The sequence below is a fragment of a genome, unplaced genomic scaffold, assembly GCF_019419815.1.
Source record: "Pyrus x bretschneideri cultivar Hongxiangsu unplaced genomic scaffold, Pyrus_bretschneideri_v1 Contig45, whole genome shotgun sequence".
Lineage (NCBI taxonomy): Eukaryota > Viridiplantae > Streptophyta > Magnoliopsida > Rosales > Rosaceae > Pyrus > Pyrus x bretschneideri.
The window spans coordinates 3,885,023-3,903,004 of record NW_025999779.1 but is presented as its reverse complement, the minus strand read 5'-3'; the positions used below and the strand labels follow the sequence as shown (position 1 = coordinate 3,903,004).

Genomic DNA, 17,982 nt, shown 5'->3' with positions numbered 1-17,982 from the left:
ACATATAATGACCTTAAAAATTAAACCATAGTTTCATCATTCATAATTTATAGAACAAATAACAATATAAACTACAATTGTCAACGACCCTTTTTCACATTTTGAAAACGCTGCATTATGGCTTCATTATTAATGAAAGAAAAATAGTGCTCTTAATGTAAACCACCATGCTATCACTCTACCATTGATCTCCCATTCGATTATGCAATGGACTTTTCACAATGTTCATAGCGGAAAATACTCTCTCCACTGAAGCAGTAGCAAACAATAGAACCAAAGCCAACGTATATTAGCAAAATACATGTGATTATATACTCTATTTCTACAGTCTGCAATTCAGAATTAGGAAACAAACATTGCGTTGCAACGCTTTAATCCAAATGTAAAAAACAAAATCAGGAAATGGACATTGCTTTGTACTGTTTGAATCCAAATATAAAAATCAGGAATCTCATGAGGTGTGAAGCATAGGAGGCTTGAGAGTGACGGAAAACACAAAACCAGAAAACAGACATTACAACACACTGTCTGAATTTAAAGGTAAAAAATAAAATCAGAAAACAAACACTGCATTCAAGTGTTTGAGTCCAAATATAAAAACTAGGAGTTGCATAAGGCATGAAACATAGGATGTGTGTGAGTGATGGAAAAAACCGAATCAGGAAACAGACACTCCATCGCAGTGTCTGAATCCAAGTGTAAAAAAAGAATCAGGAAACAACATCTTAATCCAAATGTAAAATAAGAATTTATAATTAACAATTTTTTTTAACAAACGATATTATCTACACTAACGGAAAAGAGGTGAGCTTAGTCTCACAATGAGCTAGCAATAATGTGGTCCAACTCCATTTGGAGAGAATCGAACCTAAAGCCTCTCACTTACAAGTGAAGATGAATACCACTAGACCATAGTATTAAGTGCATTTATAATTAACACTTGTTGATATATTGTTAATATTCTAACTTTTTACTTTACAAAATCACCCAAACAATATAGATGGTCAAATGGTTTGGATTGAAATACAAGGGTTATATGAAAAGGAAAACAAATGAAAATGATTTCAAATTTTTGAGTTTTAACCAAAAGTCATCTTAAACTCTATTTAATGATAAGGACAAGATAATGAAAAAAAAATGAAAAAACAAAAAAAAACAAAATTTAAATAAAGTGGGGGCAATACTTCGTCATAGCCTTGTTGTTTTTCATTTCCTTCTCCTCCAACAACTACTCTTCCTAACAACAACGCCCCTCCTCTTTCTCTTTAACAATTTTATATTATCCAATATTTTCTTCGCATCTGTATTAGACTACTGCTTGTGCACGAATTTAGTCAAATTCGTCCCTTGTAGATTATATACACAAAAATAGGATTAGGAATTTTCTGTTGTTTTTACACATATATATATTATTATATAACTACATATATAATTAATCTTCATCTCTTAGAAACAGTGTAGAAAGTTTCATAAATAGTGAAGTAAGTTTCATAAACAATGAGTAAGTTTCATAAACATGTACCTTTAAGTTTCATAAACAATTTGTGTGAGGACGCGCACAGCGTCAGTTTTTTTTTTTTTTTTTTTTTTTTTTGTATAATTTTTTTAATATTAAAATTATGTCTTCTTTCATTAAAATTTAAGTTCATAGTAATAGCATAGTTTTTTTTATTAAAATAAACTTAACCCAAGCCCTTTTCGTGAAAGTTTCCTGTCCATATTTTATTCTGCTGGAATTTTATATCATTGTCATGTAGTCATTTAGGTAGGGAAACAATAATGATGGTCTAACGATTTGCATTGAAATACTAGGGTTATATTAAATTGAATTGCGATCTTTTCTAATCTCTGTGTTCAAAGCCCACGAATGCAAAGATCCGGATCACTAATTTAAAATCATGCAGTCCCTTTTTATGCATCATACTGTCTCACCTCACACATATTAGGATCCTGATCTCTCTCTCTCCTGCATCTTTGAACGAACCAGATTTTTGGGTCCACGGGATCTGGACTTGGAGATCTGAAGAGGATCTTGATTCTATTAAATTGGCCTAATTGGATTACAGTCAGGAACCTCACTATCCGGTGGTAGTACTTTTGTTAATGAAACAGATCTCGTGAGTCATGACACTGCTAAACTTCAAGAGAAGAATAATTCGAGATCGTCTTTGAATCATGAGCTCATGGAATGATTAATTCACCTGAGAAACTATTAGTGTATGTGTGTTTAGTGTGTATTTCAATGGAGGTTTTTCTGCAACCTTTGAAAATGGCAGAGAATGTAGAGAGAATTTTAGAGAGAAGATGATGGAATATATTTCTAATTTTTCACACTCTACTAACATGTGTGTGTTTGTTACCGTTATACATGGAAAGGAAAGGAGATCTTTCACTCACCAAACCAAGATACAATCTTAACCCTTAATTGCTATCACCCTATGAGATGATGCCACTTGTCTTAATCTATTACTTAAGCTAGTTATAATAAATATATATATATATATATATATTAAATTAACTATAAAATTTATAATAATTATAATAATTATATATACTATAATAATTATACCCCCAAAATATTAAGTCTATCTATAATAATTATATATATATATATATATATATATTAAATTTTATAAAAACTATAATAATTATTAATTAATAATTTAATATGCATGATGCATTGCATGATTTTGCATCCATTGAAATTTGATGTGATTTCTTTCCATTTAAATTTCAATAATCAATTTCTTGCCGTTGCCAACTTGCCGCCCTTTTTGAAAAAAAAAATGGAGGGAAAATGAAAATGTTAAGAAAAGTTGAAAATGAAACAAAAAAGTGAGGGAATTAGGGAAAGATGTTGGAGGGAAAAGTGAAAATGATAAGAAAACAATTGAAAAGGAAACAAAAAAGAGAGGGAAAAATGAAAATTAATAGAAGTGGTGAGAATTTTTTTTTTTTTTTTTTTTAAGTTATTAACTTTTTATCACACACATGACTGTCATAACATATCTCACTATTTTTATAATGACACACGTGACACGTGATGTATGTACTATTCCGTGTACCAGTCAATTATAATTTATACGTACAAAATAAATAGATTTAAATCTACTTAATAAATATATATATACACACACACACACACGGAACTTGATTGATGGCATACAAATTCTCCAAAACTAATTTCAACGATCCAAACCGTCAAAATTGTTTGTATATGCTTGGAGATCACATCAGCAAAAAATCACAAAAAAAAAAATTCAGAGATCAAGTAACGGGACAAAGCTTTTCAACGGTTATGAACGAAAAATCACGATTTAACGGTTATTTTAACTCCGATTTTGATGATTTTTTATAACTACACTCCTTGACCCTATATGAATACAATGAATGAATTCGATCTTCAATTTAAAATATTTACACAAGTGGATACCACAAAATCTTATGTTATACTTAATGAAAGTATAAATAAACTCTAAGTGTTAGTCAATCTATCGTTTTACGAATTCTCCAAAACTAATTTCAACGATCCAAACCGTCAAAATTGTTTGTATATGCTTGGAGATCACATCAGCAAAAAATCACAAAAAAAAAACATTCAGAGATCAAGTAACGAGACAAAGCTTTTCAACGGTTATAAACGAAAAATCACGATTTAACGGTTATTTTAACTCCGATTTTGATGATTTTTTATAACTACATTCCTTGACCCTATATGAATACAATGAATGAATTCGATCTTCAATATAAAATATTTACACAAGTGGATACCACAAAATCTTATGTTATATTTAAGAAAAGTATAAATAAACTCTAAGTGTTAGTCAATCTATCATTTTACGAATTCTCCAAAACTAATTTCAATGATCCAAACCATTAAAATTGTTTGTATATGCTTGAAGATCACATCAGCAAAAAATCACAAAAAAAAAAACATTCAGAGATCAAGTAATGGGACAAAGTTTTTCAACGGTTATAAACGAAAAATCACGATTTAACGGTTATTTTAACTCCGATTTTGATGATTTTTTATAACTGCACTCCTTGACCCTATATGAATACAATGAATGAATTCGATCTTCAATTTAAAATATTTACACAAGTGGACACCACAAAATCTTATGTTATACTTAATGAAAGTATAAATAAACTCTAAGTGTTAGTCAATCTATCGTTTTACGAATTCTCCAAAACTAATTTCAACGATCCAAACTGTCAAAATTGTTTGTATATGCTTGGAGATCACATCAGCAAAAAATCACAAAAAAAAAACATTCAGAGATCAAGTAACGGGACAAAGCTTTTCAACGGTTATAAACGACAAATCACGATTTAACGGTTATTTTAACTCCAATTTTGATGATTTTTTATAACTACACTCCTTGACCCTATATGAATACAATGAATGAATTCGATCTTCAATTTAAAATATTTACACAAGTGGATACCACAAAATCTTATGTTATACTTAATAAAAGTATGAATAAACTCTAAGTGTTAGTCAATCTATCGTTTTACGAATTCTCCAAAACTAATTTCAACGATCCAAACCATTAAAATTGTTTGTATATGCTTGGAGATCACATCAGCAAAAAATCACAAAAAAAAAAACATTCAGAGATCAAGTAACGGGACAAAGCTTTTCAACGGTTATGAACGAAAAATCACGATTTAACGGTTATTTTAACTCCGATTTTGATGATCTTTTATAACTACACTCCTTGACCCCATATGAATACAATGAATGAATTAGATCTTCAATTTAAAATATTTATACAAGTGGATACCACAAAATCTTATGTTATACTTAATTGAAAATATAAATAAACTCTAAGTGTTAGTCAATCTATCGTTTTACGAATTCTCCAAAACTAATTTCAACGATCCAAACCATCAAAATTGTTTGTATATGCTTGGAGATCACATCAGCAAAAAATCACAAAAAAAAAACATTCAGAGATCAAGTAACGGGACAAAGCTTTTCAACGGTTATAAACGAAAAATCACGATTTAACGGTTATTTTAACTCCGATTTTGATGATTTTTTATAACTACATTCCTTGACCCTATATGAATACAATGAATGAATTCGATCTTCAATTTAAAATATTTACACAAGTGGATACCACAAAATCTTATGTTATACTTAATGAAAGTATAAATAAACTCTAAGTGTTAGTCAATCTATCGTTTTACGAATTCTCCAAAACTAATTTCAACGATCCAAACCGTCAAAATTGTTTGTATATGCTTGGAGATCACATCAGCAAAAAATCACAAAAAAAAAACATTCAGAGATCAAGTAACGGGACAAAGCTTTTCGACGGTAATAAACGAAAAATCAAGATTTAACGGTTATTTTAACTCTGATTTTGATGAATTTTTACAGCTACACTCCTTGACCCTATATGAATACAAAGAATGAATTTGATCTTCAATTTAAAATATTTACACTAGTGGATGTGGATATCACAAAATCTTATGTTATAATTTATATACTTAATAAAAGTATGAATCAACTATAATATTAATAATTATATACATTAATTTAATAATTTTATATCCCTAAAAAGTAAAAACTATAATAATTATATAGATGTAGGTGTAAATTGAATACAATTTCATGATGATCGATGTAAATTGAAGATTTTGTAAATGGAGGTGTAAACTTTTGAGAAAGACTTACAATCTTAAAAACAAAACCTCTTTATCCTTGCACATTTAATATTTGTAATATATTAGTAGTGTATGTATTATTTTTTTTATTAGGCTTTTATTTTCGAGTGTAGATATAGTACTTGAACGAGAAATGTTTTAATGTTTTGAAGTAATATTTATGTGGCAATGTGTGGTATGTGCAAATTTTAAAAAAAAATATTTTTTTCTTAACGGGTCATAATGGGTCATAACGGGTCGTGTCACTTTACCCGTTAAGGACCCGTTAAGATAATGGGTGTGACACGACACGACCCGTTAAGATAACAGGTGTTACACGAAAATGACACGAACACGATAGACACGACCCGTTTGCGAGGCCTAAGTCAAATAGAGCAAGCTTCCTACAATCTGCATATATTCTCCTTCATTTGCGGCTTCACTTCCATCAATCTTCCTTCATTTGCGGCATATATTCTCCTTTTTTTTTTTTGAACAGTTTTTTGAAGAGAAATCTTGACAGTACGAAGTTGAAATTAAACTTAAATAACTAATTTAGTCTTCAAAGTTCCTTGCTAGGCACGGGAGCAGCTGGCTATTTTGGCCCCACAGCTATAGTTTCCATTTTTGTGTTCCCACGTTATCAACTTTTTTCTATGTTAATGGATCTGTTCTTGTTATATATAAATTCGTGTAAATTAAACCTTGGTTTCTTATTTTCTCTGCATTTAGAAAAAAAAAAAAAAAAAAAAAAGAAAAGAAGAAGAAGAAGAAGAAGAAAAAAGAATGGAGCATTCATCACCTAGCACTCATGGCAGACTGATTTTGTTTAATTTCCTTCATGCGTTCATTCTTTTATGGATGAGCACATGTCTGGAATCTGCAACACTAGGCACCACAACTCTTGGAAATGAGACGGATCGCCTGGCGCTTCTCAACTTCAAGAAAAGAATCACTGAAGATCCTCTCCATGTCATGAGCTCGTGGAATGATTCCATCGATTTCTGCAGTTGGGTTGGCGTTACATGCAACCGCGCCACCAAAAGGGTTGTGATTCTGAATCTCATGTCTCAAAAATTGGTAGGCTCCTTACCGCCCTCTATAGGCAATCTTACTCATCTTACTGGAATCAACCTGATGGAGAACAACTTTAGTGGTGAAATTCCTGGAGAAATGGGTCGTCTACGAAGCTTGCAACATCTCAACCTGTCTTACAATTCATTTGGCGGGAAAATTCCAGCAAACATATCTTATTGTACTCAACTTAGAACGCTCCGTCTATCTGTCAATCAGCTTATTGGTTCGATCCCGGACCAGCTCAGTTCTCTGTTGAATTTGAATTTTCTACTGCTTGATGGTAACAATCTCAGTGGAACAATCCCAGGTTGGATAGGAAACTTTTCATCTTTGAGAAGTCTCTTTCTTTCCCGAAATAATTTTCAAGGGAACATACCCATTGAACTGGGGCATCTAACAGTCTTGCAGAATTTCTCGCTTGGGGAGAATAATTTGTCTGGTATGGTCCCTTCTTCTATCTATAACATTTCTTCCCTGTACATTTTCAGTGTTGTTGGCAACCATATGCATGGAGAGTTACCACCAAATGTCGGCGTTACTCTTCCTAATCTCCAAGCATTTTACTGTGGTGCCAACAACTTCACAGGACCTATTCCTGCATCATTCTCAAATGCTTCTGGACTTCAGATCCTCGATTTTGCGATTAATCGTTTCTCTGGACCATTCCCTGCTGAAAATCTTGGAAGCTTGAGGAGCTTGGTTAAAATAAACTTTGGTCGCAATCGACTGGGAAGTGGGGAGAATGGCGACTTGAATTCTATCAGCTTCTTGACTAATTGTACTAAGTTGAAGCTGCTGGGGCTTGACAATAATCAGTTTGGAGGAGAACTGCCGGGATCTATAGCCAATCTTTCCACTCAACTGACTCTTCTTACTTTCGGAAGCAATTTGATATATGGAAGCATCCCCAACGGTCTTGAACATCTTCTGAACTTGACCGGTCTGGGAGTAGAAGATAACTACTTGGGTGGTAGTGTCCCTGATGGCATTGGGAAGCTCCAGAAGTTACAGATACTAGCTTTGGATTACAACCAATTTTCGGGGCCAATCCCGCCCATGCTTGGCAACTTGACTTCAGCTATAACAATCTACATCAACGAGAACAGGTTCAACGGCAAAATACCTCCAAGTCTTGGGAATTGTCAAAATCTCATATTACTTGACCTTTCTAGTAACAATTTAACGGGCACCATACCTAAAGAGATTCTTGGGCTTTCGTCCCTTTCAATCTATTTGGACATGTCTAACAACTTTTTGACAGGTTCACTACCATCTGAAGTGGGTCATTTGGTAAATCTCGCGGAACTAAGTGCATCAGGAAACAAGTTATCAGGTGAAATCCCAATAACCCTTGGTAGTTGTGCTACTTTGCTGGTACTGAATTTGGGTAGTAATGAATTTCAAGGAACAATTCCTCAATCTCTTGAGAATTTAAGAGGCTTGGAAGAAATTGATCTTTCAGGAAATAACTTGTCAGGGCATATTCCTCAATTTCTAGGCAAGTTGACCTTTCTCAAGCATCTCAATCTTTCTCACAACGATTTTGAGGGCGAATTGCCCAAAGAAGGGGTTTTTCTAAATACAAGTGGTCTCTCAATTCTCGGAAATGATAAACTTTGTGGTGGCATCTCGCAATTGCATCTACCTATATGCCTAAAAAAAAAAACTCAATCATCTAGAGGAATACTTGCCCCCAAAGTAATCATTCCTGTAGCTTGTGCACTTGCATTCATATGTACTCTGTCCTGCTTCATTGTTGGTCGTTCAATGCTGAAAAAATCAAAAGCTGTACTTGTAACTTCACCTTCTTATAAGGATTGGAAATCAGTATCTTACTTTGAACTCGTTGAATCAACTAATGGGTTCTCGGTGGATAATCTGATTGGTTCAGGAAGTTTTGGTTCCGTATACAAAGGAGTACTTCCTAGTGATGGAACTATAGTTGCAGTTAAGGTATTAAACCTTCAACAACCAGGAGCTTTCAAGAGTTTCATACAGGAATGCAAAACTTTAAGTAGTATAAAGCACCGTAATCTTCTGAAAATTATAACTGTCTGTTCAAGCATTGACAATCGTGGTAATGACTTCAAAAGTCTAGTTTTCGAGTACATGGTAAATGGAAGTCTAGACATGTGGCTGCATCCAAAAGATAATGAGGAATCTGAAAGTAAGAGGTTAAGCCTTATCCAAAGACTGAATATTGCGATTGATGTTGCTTCTGCATTGGACTATCTCCACCACCATTCCGAAGCTTCAATTGTTCATTGTGATATGAAGCCAAGCAACGTTCTTCTTGATGAAGATGTGGTAGCTCATATTGGTGACTTCGGTTTAGCACGGTTCTTGTTGGAAGCATCGGACAATCCCTCTCAAAGTCAAACCATGTCAGCTGGGTTAAGGGGTTCCATCGGCTACATTCCTCCAGGTACGTAGTTCTAATATTTTCCTTTTATCTTCCTAATATCTTAATAATTGGCAACTTTATTCTGCAAACTTCATAATTAAATCTGAATTTAAACATTTGAGTTTGACATCCAATGGCAGAGTATGGCATGGGAGGCCAAGTCTCGACACTGGGAGATGTGTATAGCTTTGGAGTATTGCTGCTAGAAATGTTCACAGGGAAAAGACCTACGGACGACATGTTTGGAGATCATCTAAGCATTCTCCAATTCACAGCAATGGCAATGCCTGACCATGTCATGGACATAGTTGACCCTTCATTATTGGTCATTGAAAGAGAAGATGCAGATACTACCGATGATGACAGCAACGACAATGACGTACAAGAAAATGAATTACAAAACATCAAGATTGCAGCCTGGTCCAATGAAGAAGCTTGGAGAAATGTTTTGGTTTCAGTGATACAGATTGGACTGTCTTGCACTGCAATATCCCCAGAAGAGCGGATGCATATGAATGTAGTTGTCAACAAAATGAATAGAATACGAGACTCATATCTGAACTTAGAATGAGAAGAAACGGGAGCTGGCAACATACAAAATGAAATGGAATACGAAACTCATATCTAAACTCAATCTATAGGTTCATATTAAGCAAGAATTCATTTGAATAATAGATGTTATATGTATTATTGTGTGTGATAACTTGTAAGCTTGAAATAATATAGCAGAACAAGTGAAGGATTTTTCGTTATCCCCCGCATTTGTTTTGGTTTACTGAAGGGCAACTGATACACTATACTTCTCTGTTTAATATTTTGTTGAAATAGTTTTGTCTCAATATTTCGAGTTGTGGACAGAAGGAGACAAATTTTTTTTTTGTTTTGTTTTGTTTTTTTTTTTTTTTGTGCTCCATTGCTGAAATATCCCCTTTTGGTTTCTGTTTATATCTTAATAGCTTGCTATGATATATCGCATATGCTGGTTTCTCAATCGGGTTGTTAACAGCAACTAAATTAAACTGAATTCAAAATTTTAGAAATTAAATTGGCCATATGTTTGCGCCCTTCATTGTCTTGACTAGAAAGGAACGAAGTTACCAGAAAAATGTAGAAGCCTTGAGTGGTGAATAATTCTTGGGATGAGTTGGGGACTAAGTCGCTCTCTTTAAGACGTTTCGCGGCTCTGTCCAAAGTGTACAAGCAGTTCACAAACACCACATCGTCTTCAGGATAAAACAGCTCAGAACCTTCTTCTGATAAGATTCTTCCTTGCACAGTAGAAGAACCTTCGAACTCACACCCTTCTATGTATTGCTTTATAACTCAATTTAAAAAAAAAAAAAAAAAAACACATACGCTATTGTTTTTTTATTTTTTTTCTTCGAAATAGGGAACCTATATATATGCAAGAATATAAAATATACGTTGCAAGTTTGAGAGATTCAAGGGCTTGAAATCTTAAAGAATCAAAACTGAAGAAAACCAAAACGGTCAAATCAAAACCGTAAATATTCAAACAGAACAAAAAAATGTATAAGAACATAATCTGACCTAATCTTCTTCTCTGTTCAGAGAATGGATCCCATCAATTAATGTGAGAAAGCTATCTCACGTTTCAAAAGTAGTGGAGGAGATTACTCCTCATCAAAAAGTAAGATTAAAGACAATTTAGGTTATATCCCACTCAATATTAGGTAAGACTATTAGGGATATTTCTGTAGCTATATATCCCACTCAATATAGAGAATAGACCTTACTAAGAGAAAAAAAATCTCAACCTAAAAACGCTTCAGAGTGTCATGCTTCTTAGGGATGGACATCGAATAATATTCCAAATTAAAATTAGCAAGACTTGTTATTACCCTTTGAACCTATTTCTTGGGATCTCCAGTCTATAGGTTGGGTTGCTATCACAAATGACTCAATTTTCTACGGGCTTTAGTCCCATCTTTTTCGAGGTTTTCCAAGCCTTTTCTCGTGCTAGTCCTTTCGTCAAAGGATCAGTCAAGTTTTCTTCAGACCATATATGATCCATTCTTACAGCTCCATTAGAGAGATAATCTCTTACAGTGTTGTGCTTACGACGTATTTGTCGCATTTTGCCGTTATAATAACGGTTTTGCACTTTAGCTATTGCCGATGTACTATCACAATGGATCAAAACTATTGGAATCTGTTTCTCCCATAAAGAGGTATCTGACAGTAGGTTTCTCAACCATCTTGCTTCTTCACTTGTTCTAGCTAGCGCTATTAATTTTGACTCCATAGTAGACTATAGGTTTCATAAACTTCCATGACACAGCCCCACCACCAATACTAAAAATATATCCACTAGTGGCTTTAGAGTCATCTAAAAGAGTATTCCAATCAACGTCACTGTAACCTTCTAGGACATCAGGAAACTTCTCATAGTGTAATCTGAAATTCATCATTCTTTTAAGGTATCTCATAAGCCTCTCTATAGCATGCCAATGCTCCAAACTAGGTCTGCTAGTAAACCTGTATAAAACTCCTACGACATAAGATATATCAGGCCTCGTGCAATTAGTAGCATAACGAAGGCTACCAATAATACTCGCATACTCAGATTGTTCAACACTGTCTCCAGTGTTCTTGAACAATTTTACATTAGGATCATAAGGAGTACAAGCTGGTTTACAATCAAAATAATTATACTTTCTTAAAAAAATTTCTATGTAGTGAGATTGATCTAAAGAAAACCCACGTTCGGACCTAGTTATTTTCAAACCAAGTATTACACTAGCTTCACCCAAGTATTTCATATCTAAATTAGCACATAACAAAGATTTGACATTATTCACAACATAAATATTCGAACCAAAAATGAGCAAATCATCCACATATGGGCATATTATAGTGCATATATTATTTTCAGACTTATAATGGATGCATTTGTCACTTTCATTTATTTTAAAACCATTTGAATTAACCAAACTATCAAATTTCGTATGTCATTGTTTAGGAGCCCGTTTCAATCCATAAAGTGACTTATCTAACTTGCAAACTTTATTTTCTTGTCCTGGAATAATAAAACCCTCTGGTTGATCCATATATATTTCTTCCTTTAATTCACCATATTCACCATTTAAGAAAGTTGTTTTAACATCCATTTGGTGCACAACAAGATCATGAATAGATGCTAAAGCAAACAATACACGAATAGTAGTTATTCTAGTCACAGGTGAATAAGTATCAAAGAAATCTATATTTTCTCTTTGTCTATAGCGTTTGGCAACAAGTCGGGCTTTAAAATTTTCAACTGAACCGTTAGGTTTTAATTTTCTTTTAAGAATCCATTTGCAACCTATTGTTTTGCAACCAGGTGGAAGATCCACCAAATGCCAAGTTTGATTTGACTCCAGGGAGTCCATTTCATCATTTATAACTTCTTGCCACAAGTTTGCATCTAAAGAAGTTAAAGCTTCTTGAATTGTATTAGGATCTTCTTGTAAGTTATATACATGAAAATCAGGCCCAAAATCTTTAGCTATTCGAGCTCTTTTACTTTTCCTAGGTTCTAATGCAGATTGACTATGTTCTACAATAGTAGGTTTATAAATTTTAGAAGAATTAGAACCCCCACTATTTCGAAGACTAAAAGGAAATTTATTCTCATAAAAATCAGCATCAAGTGACTCAATTATGACATGGTTTTTCAAATCATAAAATCTTTATGCTTTGCTATTACATGCATAACCAATAAAAACATATTCATATGCTCTACTAGCCAATTTCGATCTTTTTGGATCAGGTTTACGAACATAAGCTAAACAACCCCAAGTTCTGAAATACAACACATTTGGTTTCTTATTTTTCCGTAAGGAGAAATATTTGTTTTTGAGTTAGGGATTCTATTTAACACATAACATACAGTCAACACAATTTCACCCCACCAATAAGAAGCAACTCCAGAACTAAGTAAAGTAGCAACAGTCAATTCACAAATAGTTCGATTTTTTCTTTCCGCTTTACCATTCATTTCAGTAGAATAAGAAGCAGTATTTTCATGTATAATTCCTTGAGATTTAAACAAATTAACAAATTCAGTAGATTCATATTCTTGTCCTCTATCACTACGAAATCTTTTAATCTTACAATTAAATTGATTTTCAACTTCAGTCAAGAAAGTTTTGAACATGTCAATAGCTTCACTTTTATTTTTCATAAGATAGACAAAACAATAATTCGAACAATCATCAATAAAGGTAATAAAATAACGTTTTCCATTTCTAGTTAACACTCTATCAAATTCGCATATATCAGAATGAATTAAGTCAAGTGGTTCAGATTCTCTATTGATAGATTTATGCGAAGTTCTATTGATTTTAACTTGACTACAATATTCACATTTTTAAGAATCATTCAATGATAAGTTAGGTAAAAAACCTAAGTTACTCATGTTCTTAACCAAGCGTTTGTTAACATGACAAAGTCTAGCATGCCAAGTATTAAAAGAAGACAACATGTAAGTAGAAGTAGACATTTCATTAGCATCAACATTCAATTTAAGCATCCCATCAGTAGCATATCTATTTCCCATAAAAACCCCATTTTCAGTGAGAATATACGTATTTGCTCCAATGGTTTGAGTGAATCCAACCTGGTTGAGAAGAAAGCCTGAGACCATATTCTTCCTTATCGCTGGAGCGTGCATCACATCTTTTAGTATCATGGTTTTTCCAGAGGTGAACTTCAACTCCACCTCTCCAATACCAGCAATATCAGTTGAGTGCGAATCACCCAACAGCACCTTCCTTCCCACAGTCACAAAATATGTCTTGAAAAGGGAAAGATCATAGTAAACATGGCGAGAAGCACCAATATCCACCCATCATCCCTCGGATCCATCAACTATGTTGATTTCTGATATCATTGCAATCAGTTGCTCTTCAACAAGATTTGGCTGAGAAATAAAGTTTGCCTTATAATGCATGGCAAATTGAATTCGTCTTAAAATTGTTGAAAACTGAAATAGAAAGGAACGAAGTTAGCCGAAAAATGTAAAAGCCTTGAGTGGTGAATGATTCTTAGGATGAGTCGTAGACTAAGTTACTCTCTTTAAGACGTTTCGCAGCTCTGCCCAAAGTATACAAGTAGTTCACAAACACCAAGTCGTCCCCAGAATAAAACAGCCCAGAACCTTCTTCTGAATTCGTCTTAAAGAATCAAAACTGAAGAAAACCAAAACGGTCAAATCAAAACTGTAAATATTCAGACGGAACGAAAAAAATGTATGAGGACATAATCTAACCTAATCTTCTTCTCTGTTCAGAGAAGGGATCCCATCAATTAATGTGAGAAACCTTTCTCACGTTTCATAAGTAGTGGAGGAAATTAGTCCTCATCAAAAAGTAAGATTAAAGACAATTTGGGTTATATATATATATATATATATATATATATATTTAATGATTGTAATAAACCCAAATATAAAAACCACAACGAACAAAACATAGCAATTAAAATATTTAAATAAAAACATATTCAACAGCAACTAAATTGGCTGCATCTCTCTATACTTACATAATTGTTTGAAACTTTCTTCCCTTTTTTTATATACTTTAAAATAGCTTGAAAGGGAGAGATTTACAATAATCAATGTATAAAACACACGTTAGTCAAAGTATAGAAGTAAAGATGATAGAATAATGATAATCAAATCACAATTATATAAAATCGAAGGCATGAAAATTGCTCTTGTAATATTTTTCTGTCGCCGGGCCATCTGTGTGTAGAGGTTATTGTCGAAACACTGGAATAACACGGAAAAATAGTCATGTTCAAGCACATCTTGAATGCGAGGAAAAGTTCCCAGCCGGAGCTGCGTTTGTATATGGTTTTTCAACTCCTTACTAGACACGGCGATCGTGGGAGCTTAATTAATTTTCTATATATGATGTATCTTCTACTGTATGTGTCCATGTAAACCACTTCGTTTCAGAGCCAAAAGAAAAAAAGAAAAAAGAAACTTTTGTGTTTGCTCTGTATTTTTCAAAAGGATTAGGATTGTCTGTCCTCTCACTTCCGATGTCCTTCCATGCTCTCTTGTTTTGTGTGGTCATGGTTAAGCCACATCAACATTTTATATTATTTTTTTATAAAAATAATAAGATAAAAATAAATAGTAATATAAGATGTTGACGTGACTTAACCGTGACTACACAAACAAAAAAACACGGAAGAACATCAGAAATGGACGGGCAGACAATCCTTATCCTTTTCAAAAAGGATGGAGCATTCAAGTAGTACTAAAGTTTTTTATTTTTCCGCTGTAGCAAATTAAAATTGGAATTTGTCTAAAAAAAAAAAAAAGTAGCACTAAAGTTAGGCTGGTTAAAAAGAAGAAAATCTACTCAATTCTCTCCCTTTGTGAGAGTCTTTCTCTCCACCCCGTGAGAGCCTTTCAGTCTGTGTGCTGAGCTTTCTTTCAGATTTCATTTCCTCCGCTGCCGGCCCTAGCCATGGCCTAGGTCGGTGGCTCTTGGGTTTAGTTCTCTCTGCGACTTTTCTGCCGATCATCCCCAATATGTGCTTTAATTTTCCAAACCCTATGCCATCAATTCTAATTTCTTTCCACCATCTTTCCCATCCTCCATCTCCTAGGCTTTCCTCTAACCCATTTGATTCGGATTTATAGCTCCTTTTCTCAAACGCGTTTTGTCGCGCTTTTCTCGGGATGTGCGTAGAGCTCCGGTGCAGGTGATCTCACCACCACCTCTCATGGATCGGGAAGTGTGTTTTGCTCCGACTCGGGTGTTTACACCACCACCTCCTATGGATTTGTCTTCGACGACTTTGTTGCATTCGGTGACTATGTTGCTAATGAGTTTTCTCACCAGCTTCCTCTGTTTCGCTACAGATCCGTCATCTATGGTGCTTTGTGAAGTTTGTGGAGTCGCTTGACTGGATTTCTGTCGTTCGTTGGACGGAAGGGCTCCGACGGTGCATCGGCGGAAGTTGCAAGGAAGATAGGTTTTCTATTTCTAGGCTCAAACCTTTAGTTTGGGCTTTGTTTTGGGTTCCATATTTTGTTTTGGGTTTTTTCTTGTAATTGGACCTCAATTTATTGTAAATTTTAGTGTGATTTGGCAATAAATCTTCTGCTTTTACCAAAAAAAAAAAGTTAGGCTGGTTTGGTTTAAAGTTTTTTATGGCTTCATTTTTTTTTTAATTTTTTTATATGCATGAGCCCCGCAGGTGTGGAATCTGCGACACCCTAGCAGTAGCGCTACCCTTGGAAATGAAGTTGATCTTATGGTGCTGCTCGCCTTCTAAGAATCGTTGAAGATCCTTTTCTTATCATGAGCTCATGTAATGATTCCGTCCATTCTGCAGTTGGGTAGGCCCTACATGCAGTGGCGGATCCATGACAAATTATTTAGAGGGTCACGTGTAAAAGTTGACAAATATTTCTTCGACATATAATGACCTTAAAAATTAAACCATAGTTCCATCATTCATAATTTATAGAATAAATAACAATATAAATTACAATTGTCTACGACCCATTTTCACATTTTGAAAACGCTGCATTATGGCTTCATTATTGATGAAAGAAAAACAGTGCTCTTAATGTAAACCACCATGCTATCACTCTACCATTGATCTCTCATTCGATTATGCAATGGACTTTTCACAATGTTCATAGCGGAAAATACTCTCTCCACTGAAGCAGTAGCAAACAATAGAACCAAAGCCAACGTATATTAGCAAAATACACGTGATTATATACTCTATTTCTACAGTCTGCAATTCAGAATTAGGAAACAAACATTGCATTGCAACGCTTTAATCCAAATGTAAAAAACAAAATCAGGAAATGGACACTGCTTTGTACTGTTTGAATCCAAATATAAAAATCAGGAATCGCATGAGGTGTGAAGCATAGGAGGCTTGAGAGTGACGGAAAACACAAAACCAGAAAACAAACATTACAACACAATGTCTGAATCTAAAGGTAAAAAATAAAATCAGAAAACAGACACTGCATTCAAGTGTCTGAGTCCAAATATAAAAACTAGGAGTTGCATAAGGCATGAAACATAGGAGGTGTGTGAGTGATGGAAAAAACTGAATCAGGAAACAGACACTCCATCGCAGTGTCTGAATCCAAGTGTAAAAAAAGAATCAGGAAACAACATCTTAATCCAAATGTAAAATAAGAATTTATAATTAACAATTTTTTTGAACAAACGATATTATCTACACTAACGGGAAAGAGGTGAGCTTAGTCTCACAATGAACTAACAATAATGTGGTCCAACTCCATTTGGAGAGAATCGAACCTAAGGCCTCTCACTTACAAGTGAAAATGAATACCACTAGACCATAGTATTAAGTGCATTTATAATTAACACTTGTTGATATATTGTTAATATTCTAACTTTTTACTTTACAAAATCACCCAAACAATATAGATGGTCAAATGGTTTGGATTGAAATACAAGGGTTATATTAAAAGGAAACGAATGAAAATGATTTCAAAATTTTGAGTTTTAACCAAAAGTCATCTTAAACTTTATTTAATGATAAGGACAAGATAATGAAAAAAAACAAAAAAAAAACAAAATTTAAATAAAGTGCGGGCAATACTTCATCATAGCCTTGTTGTTTTTCATTTCCTTCTCCTCCAACAACTACTCTTCCTAACAACAACGCCTCCCCTCTTTCTCTTTAACAATTTTATATTATCCAATATTTTCTTTGCATCTGTATTAGACTACTGCTTGTGCACGAATTTAGTCAAATTCGTCCCTTGTAGATTATATACACAAAAATAGGATTAGGAATTTTTTGTTGTTTTTACACATATATATTATTATATA

General features: G+C 33.8%; 1 protein-coding gene across 1 annotated transcript; it reads left to right on the top strand.

The window, feature by feature from the left end:
• The first annotated feature begins 6,516 nt into the window (after window positions 1-6,516).
• Window positions 6,517-9,969, top strand: LOC108866190 (probable LRR receptor-like serine/threonine-protein kinase At3g47570). The gene is made up of 2 exons (XM_048567551.1): window positions 6,517-9,157; window positions 9,277-9,969. The coding sequence occupies exons 1-2, from the start codon at window positions 6,517-6,519 to the stop codon at window positions 9,705-9,707; spliced, it is 3,072 nt and encodes a 1,023-aa protein (XP_048423508.1). The 3' UTR covers window positions 9,708-9,969.
• Window positions 9,970-17,982: the final 8,013 nt, after the last annotated feature.

Bases quoted from the DNA above. Each gene is read 5' to 3' on its own strand.
- LOC108866190 (XM_048567551.1), top strand. From the start codon at position 6,517: ATGAGCACATGTCTGGAATCTGCAACACTAGGCACCACAACTCTTGGA. The intron at 9,158-9,276 runs GTACGTAGTTCT...ATCCAATGGCAG, and splicing joins CATCGGCTACATTCCTCCAG to AGTATGGCATGGGAGGCCAA.